A 13,144-nucleotide genomic window follows, 5' to 3' on the forward strand; every position below is an offset into this window, starting at 1 on the left:
ATGAATTTTAAAAATAAAAATAATTTTTACTGTTTCTTACACTAGTCCAACTTATTCTAGTTTATGCCAGGAAATTTAATTTTCAAATTATGGTAAAAATTCTTTCTTAAATGAAAAAAAAAATTATAATTTCAATACCTCAAGATTGAAATAGGGATCATAGTAAATTTGTTCAGAATTCAGATTATCTAGAACAGTTCTAAAAAATAATGTTCTTAGCCAGGCACCAGTTTAAAAAAAAAAAAAAATGAGAATATAGGATAATAAAATATTAAAAGCAAGAAAAATTTAAAGTTATTTGTATGAATATGCTTACATAGTTAATGCACCTATTAATTAAATTATTAGATTTCAATTGCACTCAAAGAAAAGACTATTAATTAACAAGTTGAATAAAAATTCATGACAAAAAATTTGAAACTCCCCGAGATTTCCCAGTTCCTCCTGATGCGTTACAAACACTGGAAAATTAGAAATACTTCAGAAAATTTTAAAACTAATGATAGCTATGTTATTTTGCTGTATGAAGAAAAATACAAGTTAAAAAGTATTTTAACCCAGACAAAAGACTTAGCAAAACGTACAAATTATAATATACTCTACAAAGATAAGTCATTTAAAATGTTATTATAGCATAACAAAATTCATATCGTAGACAAATTTAATGCCAGTTCATTAAAAAATAAGGAATATGCATTACTCCAGAAATTAAAAAATAAGCTTTTCACAGATTAAAAATTTACACAATTTAAAGCTACAGCGCTAAAAAATTCAATATTTTTTAACTTAAAATCTAGTGAGTGTTACAGTTAGAATTTCAAACTCTCCCTTAACAAAAGTGCAGCACTAAAGCCTAGGAAATATTCTCTGCATATAATTAATAGGTTAATTTAATTTCACACAAAAAAGTAAACCCATAATATGCTTGTTATGTGACCAATAATAATTAAAGTATATACAGGGCATCTGCTATATTTTAGATTTTCAAATTCATGATTTTCCATGACACATTCAAAGAATTTTCATGACTTAATGAAGTTACAATTTTCTCTGACAAAAAACATAAAAGTAAATTTAAAAAAGCATTATAATAACATTAATTGAAATGATAGGTATAACCAAAACTGATATACTATGCATCTTCATATTTATAGATTTTAAATTTCAAAACAGAGTAAAGAAAGAGTTGAAACAATAAAATAGCTGAAAAAAATATGAAAGCAAATAAATTTGTTTCTTAATCTCTGCAGAATTTTATTCTAAAGATACTTTTCTTGTTCATCGGAAAGGAAAGAATGACTCCCGATTTTTCTGTTTTCATTTTGAAATAAAAAAAGTTTGCCAATGACTGGTTTACTTCAGCTAGAATTTTAAATTAATTAAAAATAATAAAAATTCTTAAATCACAGAAGTTTAAAAGATAATTCGATCTAGAAATGTTTTTTCTTTAATTTTTTTAAAAAACACCGTTTTTAAAGAACATAAGAATATTTTATATTCTAATAAAATATGACTGTGAGTGATGATTTTGTTAAGAATTCAGATATTCGGAACAAGATGAAATTGGGAAGGGGGGGGGGGTTCCCTTTTAAAAATTAGGATTTTTTGGCAATCTAAATCCATGATTTTCCAGGATTTTTTTTTTTAAAAAAATAGTTAAAATCATGACAAATTTTGTTCAATATTGAAATTCATGACTTTCCAGGTGCGTGGATACCCTGTATATAATTTTAAATGTTTTCACCAGCAATAAGAAACATTCAACTACGCAAAAATCAAACTTTATTAAAATTTATTATATCGATAGCTTACATGTCATACATGCAAGAGTTACAAATAAAAATTGCTACCTCTTTGTTCATATTAAGTTCCAAGTCTTAAGCAACATTCCAAAATATACATGTTTAATAAATAAGCTAATAACTTATTACAATTTAGCTGAGTTGGTCTAAGAAATATAGGGATCATTCTGGAATAGCAACAAAAAATTTCATTACAATCAAGACCATAAATATATTAACAATTCTTGACAGACGGAGGTTAATGTCCTTTCATAGTAACTACAGAAATTCTGTAAAGTTGGCATACATGTAATTTGCAACATTTCATAGAACAAGGAAGCATTCTGAATAAATTTACTTAAAACCTAATATTTAAAATGGGAAGGCTATCTCAAATTTAATTTTACTCTCATTTTTGGAATGTATGTATACAGCACAAGTTTTAATAAAAATAAATGCCAACTATGAACAAATAAAGTAAAAAATTAAGGCTAGAAAAGAATTTGGAATCTTATTATTAAATAAGTTAAGTCATATACATTTTAAACTGCTCTTTAATTACAATTAATACACATGATTAAAAATATTTCACAAAACATAAAGAACTCCACATTTTAGGTGTAGCAAAAAGATTCTAAGGCAAATTTAGAAACCATGTATTTTAAGCTGTTCAGGTTTGGCAATGCCAACCTTTGTTAGAAACTGACAAATATTATTTCTTTGATCTCCTTGAAGTTGAATTACCTCTCCATACTCAGAATGTTCCACAACAGTTCCATTGCAAGCAAATTCCTACAACAAAATATAATTTTAATACTGAATGCTTAAGTAAAAGAATCAAAGTAGCCACAAAATAACAATAAGATGCAGATTAGAAAAAGCTATTAAACAAAAAAATATTTTATTTAAAACATTGTGCAACAATCACTCTAGATTTGAATAACAAAAAGCATTTTTTTAAAAAAAAATATTTTAAGTGAGTTTTCACGAAAGAGGGGGAAAAAAAGTTTATTTTTTGCATGTGAACTAAAACTTGTAAAAAGCAGTTAGATTTGTGAATGTTATTTATAAGACCACACTTAGAAAGTCAGAAAACTATAACTAAGGTCAAAAATAAATTAAAATAAGGCCAGTTTTATATTGCTCGGCCTGAACAGTTGTAAATTCATTGTAGTCAAATATATCTGAAAATAACTACTCGCAAAGTCAACAAAAAAGGTGGAAACTTAAATAAGCCACAAGCCACTTTCTGGTTTTAATTTATTTTTTTATTGTGCATTGAATTTTACGTGCACGAATTGTCAGTAGGCTTAATTACATTTTGTCACATATTTATAGTATTTTTATTGTAGATTTAACTTTATAAAATCTTATTGGTAATCTACAGTTAAATATCACACACACACACATATATATATAATTGAATTCAAGCAAAAGAAATAAGTGGCTATTAAAAGAATAGGATCTATTTGCATTGTCCATTATCCATTTGCATGTCCACTCTAAAATAATTTCAAGACAGAACTTACTTTTTGAACAATTAATATATTCAAGCCTTGTGTACCGGAACTTTTAGAAATTTATAGCTAACTGAAACCGAAATTTACTTTTTCTTGAGAATAGCCAACACATTAAATCAATCATTTGGATATTTTTGCTAAAAAATATTTTATTTAACAGGGGGCAACAATAGACAAATAATAGCTAATCTTGTATATCTTTTTACACCCAGTATCACTGAACAACCAATTTTTTCCCGAAACCATTCAGCTTTACTTTTTACTTCAGAATTTATTTTTTATTCTAGCAGTATAATTTTTCTTTTTTATAATCTTGATTTAACTTTGGCCGGTATACCAATAGGTTGGGGGGAGGAAAGAAGGCAAACTCCAGCAGATTTAGATTCAGCAATAGTAAATTTTATTTACACAAGCAAATGTTGAGTTAAAATTAATCCCAATTGCCAGGACTTTAAGAATAAGATTTAGTTAGGTTGGTAAGAAGAAGATAAATAAAAGTCCTGACACCGTTCTTTCATTGTAGTATGACATCATTACTAGATATTTTTGCAATACCTACATGTGAAATAGAGTAGGTATCCCGATCCCGAACGGTTGTTGAAATGTGGCATTTGTTTACCTTAGCAATTGTTCTTTCCATACTATATCAAGTACGTTAAAGTATCAAATCTCTTAAGTGACACATTCTATATTCTTTTATAAAAATTTCAATTCTTTCACTATACATCAACACAAAGACAGGCAAGAAGCCAAGTAAAACATAAACAAACTAATTATGCATCTAAGTTACCAGGAACACAAAACAAATAAATATCACAGTTACAATAAACTATATAAACAAATAATAAATCTAAGTTAAGTGAAAGATGTAGACGAGAAAGAATTATATTTCAACGAATTCCACCAGCAATACAAAGCTGTATATAATTAACTTCAAATTAAATACTTTCTAATCTATATGGAGAAACCTGGCGTAACTTTAACATGCCATTTTGCTTATAAATGACCAACTGGTGCTGACATCATAGGCCACAAGTGTGGGTTTCAGTGATATTCTTTATGTGCAAGTATCCATTTGTAAAAAATAACAATGTTTACATTAAAATGCATACCTGTCAACTTTTAATCCTTTCGAGGATGATTTTCACAAGTGGTAGTAAAATGGAATTTAAATCACAATTTTAGGCAGAAACATACGCTGCATTTTGAAAAAGCTGTGGACTGTCACAACAGTATTACACATTAATATATGTGATTAATATTTTTCATAATAGTGGTGGTCAAAAAGATTATAAATTAAGTTTATAAAATGTAAGGAATATATAGAAAGCATATATTTTACTACAACTTTAAATATAAATAAAATTATACTCCAAATGAGAAAAGTTGGTAGGTATAAAAATGTAATTTCTTTTCATTTTTAACAAAAATATTTTTAATTTCATGGTGAAAAATAAAGAAAATTTAATTTATCTAGTTCATTGATTTTTCTGAAGACTTATTTCAGTCTGAAGTACTAAAGAGCTATGTTGGCCACTATTCCATTAGATTTGTGGAAAAAGTGGCTAGTAAGTTATTAGTCTACGGGCATTGGCTGCAAACTGAAAATTTAAATTTTCAGGTCCATAATGGAACAAAATATCAAAAGGAGATTCTTTTTTTTTTTTTTTCAAATATATTTCATGCATTTGAGAATCTGTTGCAGCGGCTGCCCCCTGAAGAAATAGTTACAGGATTTATAAATCCACAAACTTTAAACTGAATAATGTACCTATTACTTCCAGTACTAGGCTAGTAAAAAATGATTTAAGTGCAAAAGTATATAATAAAATAATGTTAAAAAAAAATAAATATATAAATCAATTTGTCATCACTTTTTAATGCGCTAAAATTCCACATGGTTTTAAAAGACCCAATATTTTTAATATGATATTACAATACATGAATTTTGAATTTGAGCAGTAGTTTTTGCAGATTTCATCATAAATCCAAGTGACATTTCCATCGTTTTTTGGTATTTATTATTACCAAATTCCAAATAATATTTAAGATTCCAATATATTAATTATGATTTGTGAATTAGAAATCACACATCTAATTTTTAATAGGGGAGAGTGGCTTACCTTGGGACACAGTACACCTTGGGACATTTTTATTCTCTGCCTTAAATTTTAAATGATATTTTAGTTTTTTAGATTCAGATAAATGTCAGCATCACCTAACCTTGGAACATATTTTGATTCTATTGATTAAGCAGGTAAGAATTTATTAAGATTTCTATTTTTGAAGCATGTTTATTTACTTTTATATAAAAGTTTAATTAGGTGTAGAAAGAAATTTTAATGAAATTATTTTCAATAAGGGATAATATAATGAAGTATAAAGCTTTCCCTTTAGAAATTATCAAATTTAATTGTCCTAATGCTAAGCCTAAAAGTATGACAGTTCAAAATTTCATATTAAGTATATAGTGCACCTTGGGACAAATGGAGGTGGCCCACCTTGGGACCTTATTAAAAATAGATTTTCAACAAAAAGATGTTGTGCATGCAAAATATTTTTCAATTGATATAATCTGTGTTTATTAATAGTTATTATTTCAGGAACTAATTAGACTTAACTAATAACAAGTATTAAAAGCAAAAAGTATAAAAGTAATGCAGCAGTTCATACTAACAATGTTGAAAAAGCTGCTGCAAGTTTTATCAGGGGAAATGACTCGTAGGAAAGCTGCTGAATTCTACAGTATTACTAAGATCACTGAACCGGTATATTATTTCCTTACAAAAAAAAAGAGAGCAGACAAATTCTAACTTCAAATATACAGAATCACAAAATATTCACAGAAAAGGAAGAAACAAATTTGGTAGACTATATGTTAGTAACCTCCAGGTACCACCAGGATTGACAATATGTGATGCATCTGCACTTACAAACGTATACAGATACTCTTAAAAGATGCTATTAAGAATAAAAAGTACTCTCAGGGAAAACAAAAGCTATGCATGAATAGAAAAGGCTACTTTAATATCACTATTTTTGGGGAAAATTTTCTAACTCTTTGAAAACTACATTTTCCCATTGAAATGAAAATTTATATAAAATTTAAAAACTTAGTACAATTTAGGCATCAAATGCAATACAAGAGGAATGAAATCCAGCTTTTAAAAATCACGACTTTGATATTTCTTAAGGTGTTAATTCTTTTAAACTTATTTTTTTCCCTCCTTTTTAACAGAATTACTTAAAATATTAATAAAATAAGGATTAAATAAGGAATTGCGAAGCCACTTGAACTTGATTTTCTGAAAATTCAGTAAACAAATCATTGCTTATACTATAAGCAATTTGAAGCACATCCACAGACATAGCAATGGTAATTCAGAAAAATTAGAAACATTAAAAGGGGGTGCAACATTAGGAGATGTGTTAGAAAAGAAAAATTACTGACAGAAAAATTTCTAGAACTTAAATTCAAGAGTAGATGCACAAATGGTTACAATTATTTAAATAAAAATACCATTATATATGAATCAAGGGCGCCGGCAGCGGGGTGCAAGGGGGTGCACTTGCACCCCCCTGGCTTTTTTTTTAAAAAAACAATTAAAGAGATACAGAAAAATTTTGTTATAAAATTTTTTTGTTAAACATATTTTTATGGAAAAACAAATAATTAAGTAATTATTGATAAATAACAATTAAAAAATTGTTTAATCAAACAAGAATTGTAATCGTCTTGTTTGCTGTCCAAATATGTTTTTAACTTTTTCAATGAATTCTGAGTCATCTTTGATTCTTTTCTTATGCACACTGAGCATTCACAAACTTGGCAGATATCTAAGCTATATTTTTAAATTTCATTTAATAAAATGTAAATAATATATTTTCTATTAGTTATTCAGTTTAACAAAAGGTGTATAACACAAGCTGACATCTCGCAACTGTAAAACTTCATCAACACAATAAATACCAATGTTAAGCGTGCACAAACACGTTAGTATACGAAACTACTGTTTGTAGTTATTTGTGCTTCAAAGTCAGTAGCTATGCCAGTGCCAGCGCGATCGCCTCTCGGCAAAATTTGTAAGTACAAGAAATTCGTACTTTTCTTTAAATATCTTGCTAACAATGAAGAAACGTATCTTGAAAAAATGAACAGATGAAAGTATATGTAATAACAAAACAAAATGTAATAGCAGAATATTTTAATTTTTTTTCGGAGTGAGGGGAGAGTAGTTTGTTAGAGGGTTGCACCCCCTTTTAAATTATTCTGCCGGCGCCCTTGATATGAATATAGATTTAAATAAAAAATACCATCGTATATGAATACAGATAATTCGTGGGAGATTTATTAGTTACCTTTTTACAGGCTTTTACAATCTTTTTCTTGTCGTAATCATCAGAGATGCCTTGCACAGTAGTTAAAGTTTTACGTCCGTTCCGCTGCTGGATTCTAACGTGAATTAGTTTGTCTTGACCACCTTGCTCATCAGCCCGGATTGCATCAGCAAACGGATCTACATATTTAAAAGAAAAAATTTAAGATAATATTTCAATGAAAAGGTAAAATGGATGACAGAACACAATGAAGCAAACACATTTTGCAATAAAACATTGGACTGAAATACGATTTTGCCAAATTGGGCCTATCTTTTTTGTTTTTATTTACAAGATGAGTTTTCATTTTTTCAACTTTGCAATTATTAAAGAAATTTGGTCTTTAAACTTATGAACTGATCGTTTTATAAATTTATCTAACAACAAAAATATATGAAGTCAAAGATGCTTAGCCTGTTTTCAAAAACAAGTATATAAAAGAAATTTTGTGCAATATATTTACTTTTCCCACATATAATTCAGTTGGACTTTAACTATTTCAGGATTTATTAAAATACTTAAATAGATATATATCTGTATCATGATATATATTATATTATATTCAAAATATACTTTGAAATAAATATCATGATATCTGATTAATTGACAAAGTAACCAAAATAAACTTTTCAATTAAACGAAAATATTCTAAATTTAATTTAAGATTTCATTATAGATGTAAAGTTATTCTATCTTTAATGTTTAAATATGAAATTTTAATTGATGAATTCATTGTTCAGAGAAAAAAAATATCAATTTAAAATATCAATAGAAAGGCAAAACATCTCATCTTATTAGTTAAAATTTATTGAGAGCAATGCAGTATAAACAGCAATTATTTTAAGTTTTCAAATTAAACTTTATAAATTCTTCATTGTTAATAATATTGGAAGATAAAAAATTGGAAATACAAATCATCTAAAGAATTGAGAGATTTCAAATTATCCTTTGGAGATATAGTAAGTATGGATATCCCAGAGTAGATTATTGCACCACTATCAGCTTAAATTGAAAGTTGTGACAGCCATTTGCAAGACGGAGTCAATGAATTATTATATATTTAGGTGTAAGTAAATTTGATAAATATAAACATTACTACAAAAAATATCCAAAACTTTACAATGCAGCACAGGGATGGAAATATGAAACTTTTCAAATGTATTTACATTATCCTCTTAGTTCTACATGCTTATCGTGACAGATCAGGATATGGAAACATTCTCTACGTTATTTATATGTCATATATATCTATTTCGTTCCCGCAGAAATTCTTAAATAACATAATCTTTAAAAAAAAATTTGCTTGTTAATAAGTCCCCTACTGATTACAAATTTTATATTAAGTAAACTTACCACATTTTTAATCTTTTTGATAGAGAATTGTTCAACGTATTTAAACATACTGCAAAATATAAAAGGATTTTAAGAAAATATTGTACTACTAAAAAGTGAGAGTTATGTAACAGAGTATAACTTCTATACGACATTACACTCCTGAATGTTCATGACTCAAAGTCTTCGTTAAATCGAGGAAATATGAACTCGAACACAATTTCAAATTTTAATACCATGCTCTTCATCATATAAATTTACATTCATTTATTATTAATTTCAACGAACTTTGAAGTTGACTACACCTAAAAGACCTAAACAGAAATCCTATATACCAATTAATGAAGTAATAAAACTGTGCTAAAAAGAACATTTACATCTGAAAATGTTTTAACAATAATAAATATCGACAATAGCGTGGGGTTCATGAGCCATTACGCAGTTAGATACAATCGAGAGTTCATGACCTAAATTGAACTCGGGAAGAGCATAAAGCAATTCCAACATGCATGAATTTAAAATTTATATAGATTTCATAAAAGATTACTTATTTAATTTTATAAAAATTAATTATTAATCAGTTTAATTACAAAACAAAGAAAATTAGTCAAGGTCGTTAATATAATATACTCACCAAAAGTGTTTAAATTCTGAATACCGGTAGACATAGATTTTCTGGTGTTCTGCACAAATGCTAAGCTGACTTTTGTAGCAAATAGTTCTTCTGCCTTTCCTTTTTAACAACAAATTTAATTAATTATAATAAAAACAAAGATGAAGGTACAATTTAAGTTACACGAAATGGTTGAGTTGTTTCTATGAAAGAGAGTGGTAATATAAGCGCAGAATAAATGCGCAGAAGCAGATAAATTTTCTCTCACGGTCCTGTGAACAATGATAGAGTTGGAGCACAAAATGTCAACAAAAAAAATCGCAACACCCAATACGCAGTTGAATGCTGCAGCGAAAACTTAAGTAAAAGTTTCCATTCTGAATTTCAAGTTTTTGTTTTAGATTTCCTTGAACTACAGGTTTTAAAACTGCTAAAAAAGTGTTCCTTTTCACTTTAATGAGAGTCACCTATGACATTTCGCATTATTAAGAGTGGACTCATTTCCAGCGATTTTCTCGCATGCAGAAAAATCGCATCTGAATGAGAACCTGATAATCGAGTTTTTCTCCGGTAAATATTTTTCACTAATCCAGTTCTCATTCTCAAATTCAAGCCCAATGACTTGCGTGCAAAGTCCAGCACTTTATGGTAGAGCAGTTTAACAATGAACGATACCACGCACCCTCGGTCCCTACGTAGATTGATCAAAGCGGTCGCACTCCCGCTTACTGACCACAACCAGTGAAGTTTGACTTCAACGTTCTACTGGAAAAACCCTTTCTTTATAATCAGTCTACTGTGCGAATTTTAATATAGTTTAAATTCAATTAAATACCAAATTTACAAGATTAATAGATCAAGGGACTAAAATTGATAGATGGATACATTCACATACGGCATTCGTTATCTAAAAATAACTAAACTCAGTGGCGCGACAGCCCAAAGAGGGCCAAGGCCTACTGTGCTCATCTCAATTTTCTTGAGCTTGGGCTGTGGGGTGCAGAAGCAGGTGTTCCGGTATGGTGGTCAGCCGAACGCGAAATCCCCAGTGTTTAGTTCCCAAGCATGCTTGGTACTCATTTATCGACCCAGAGAGGATGAAAGGCTGAGTCAACCTTGCCCGGTCCGAGAATCGAACTCAGGATCTGTGGCACGGGAGTGCGAAGCGCTACCACTCAGCCACCAGGTGTCAATCTAAATGTAAGCCTATAAAATAAAATAAAGGTAATTTTTTTTATTTGAGGGAGAACAACAAATACATTGGAATCCCGGTTTTACATTGTCCTTTTTGTACGTTATCCTGCTCCCTACGTCATTTCTGCTTGTCCGTTAAAATCATCTATAGTCGTAGGTTAAAATATTCCATTTTATGCATTTTTTTAACCGATCAAAATTATTTTTTTTTCTACGAAGCTAGCATAAAATTTATCTGATTTTTTCTTCTTTTTCTTTTATTATGCTTATTAGCTGCTTGTAGGTTTTCCAACAAAATTTCAACTTTGAATCTTGGAATCATCCAATCATTTAAAGAACTCTATATCAGGCAACAGCTTCTGAAATAATTAATTTTTCTTGATTTCGGTGACATCAAGATGCTTCTGAAGTGAAAGCTCTGAGAATAATTTGTACAGCAGTGGATAGTGTCAACTAAAATGTATTACAATAAAATTTCGATGAGTTAACTTTCTCTCAGTATCCAACGGGAGCAATGGTACTCCGGAATAAAATTGCACATCTTAAGATCGCCCGAAGTCGATCGAGATATCGACCGTGTATATCGGTTTCCGTGTCGCAGATAGCTTTTGGCAACAATGATGACATATGATATTGCGCATTTACAGAGCTTGTGTCAAACATATATATCATTTAAACTTTAAACACGTGATCTGTTAAAACCTTTCGAACAAAAAAATAATAATATTGATCCAGTTATCTCAGAAAATGCGATGACGTATCGTTAGTAGTTTGGAAAATTGATCAGTCCCACTTGTTAATATTGAATTATTGTCCATAATGATAAAAACCCATTTTCCGAAGTCGGATTCGTTCCACTCTATCTGGCAACCAAGCAAGCAGAATGTAAATTTCTCATGCTTAGGCCCCTGCTCCCAATCTAAATAAGATCCTACTTTATTATCCATGCTCCTGCATATATTTTCAACCACAGTGCGGGTGGTAGGATGGTATTAAAAGTCAAAGATGCTTTAAAATTTATCTATTAGTCAGTATAGGATGCATTTTATTACTCTCTCCAGGGTAGGGCAAATGAATGGCAATTATTTTATTCTAAACACTTGTTTTATTTTTCTATGCCGTGCTCTTCTTCTTTTTTGTATCTTAGTTATATAAAAAAAAAAAATATATAAATTAAAAGTTGTCATATGTAGAAAAAAATTGAAACAAAATAGAAGTATTTTTGTCGGGGAGAAAAGTTTTCTATTTCAATTTGGAAAATAGCTACTAAATTGAAAAAAAAAGAAAGGAATTCTTTTTCTGAAATTACCAATTCTATTTCACTTTATTGTAACGGATGTCAAAGTTTCAGAAGGGGTGGCGCACAATATCTTCCCTCTCAATTAAATTTCAAAGGAAAATAAAGCTTTCTATTTGGAAAATGGCTTTAAAATTGAAAATAAGAGCCAAATAATAATTTTACTTGACTTTATTTTCGCGAATGACTGAATTTTGGAAGGGATGAAATATATTCTTCTCCCCATCACTTTAATTTAAGAGGAAAATGAAAAAAAATTTGGAAAATAGCTTCAAAGTTTTCTTTCCTTCTTTTTTTTTAAATAACCAATTTCAATGATCTTTATTATTGCAAATGTCTAAATTTCAGAACATTTTTGCCCCCCTTACTTTAATATCAGAAGAAAATAAAGTTTTCTAACCCCTCACTATAATTTAAGAGGAAAATGAAGTTTTCTATTTGAAAAATAGCGTCGAAGTTTTAAAAATATGCAATTCTTTTTTTTTTCTGAAATTTCCAACTTTACTGTTTTTTATTTTAATTTTATTAATGTCAAAATTTCAGAAAATGCGAAACAGAATTTTCGCCCCCTCAACACTTTTATTTCAGAGGAAAACAAAGTTTTCTATTTGGAAAATAGATTCAAAGATGAAATTTTCTTAACTACCTATTTTTCTTGACTTTATTTTTGCGCACGTTGAAATTTTAGCAGGGGCGAAACACTTTGTTTACTCCCTCCGCATTACTTTACGCTTTGTACCGCATTACTACTTCGGAAGAAAATAAAGTTTTCTACCCGGAAAATAGAGTGAAAATTCGGGAATGAAATATTTTTTCTACTTTTACTTTACTTTTCCAAATGTCAAAAAGCACATTATTCGCCCATTTAGTTTAATTTCAGAACAAAATACAGTTTCCTACTCGGTGTATAACTTCAAAGTTGAAAAATAATAGCTTTTTTTTCTTTCTAAAAACACCGATTTTACTTGATTTTGTCTTGCTGAATGACTAAATATCAGAAGGGGCAAAGCACATTGTTCAACCCCCCACT

The 13,144-nt window shown here is 29.0% G+C and overlaps 1 protein-coding gene across 1 annotated transcript; it reads right to left on the bottom strand.

Moving 5' to 3' along the window:
- Positions 1–1,765: 1,765 nt before the first annotated feature.
- Positions 1,766–9,933, bottom strand: eIF1 (eukaryotic translation initiation factor eIF1). Its single transcript, XM_016060833.4, has 3 exons — positions 9,645–9,933; positions 7,661–7,818; positions 1,766–2,573 (listed from the first exon to the last, which is right to left on the bottom strand). Exons 1-3 carry the CDS (start codon positions 9,676–9,678, stop codon positions 2,427–2,429), a joined length of 339 nt encoding a protein of 112 aa, XP_015916319.1. The 5' UTR covers positions 9,679–9,933; the 3' UTR covers positions 1,766–2,426.
- Positions 9,934–13,144: the final 3,211 nt, after the last annotated feature.

This window comes from Parasteatoda tepidariorum, chromosome 6 (genome assembly GCF_982258835.1).
Source record: "Parasteatoda tepidariorum strain Cologne lab strain chromosome 6, Ptep-v5.0, whole genome shotgun sequence".
In the NCBI taxonomy this organism is placed as follows: domain Eukaryota; kingdom Metazoa; phylum Arthropoda; class Arachnida; order Araneae; family Theridiidae; genus Parasteatoda; species Parasteatoda tepidariorum.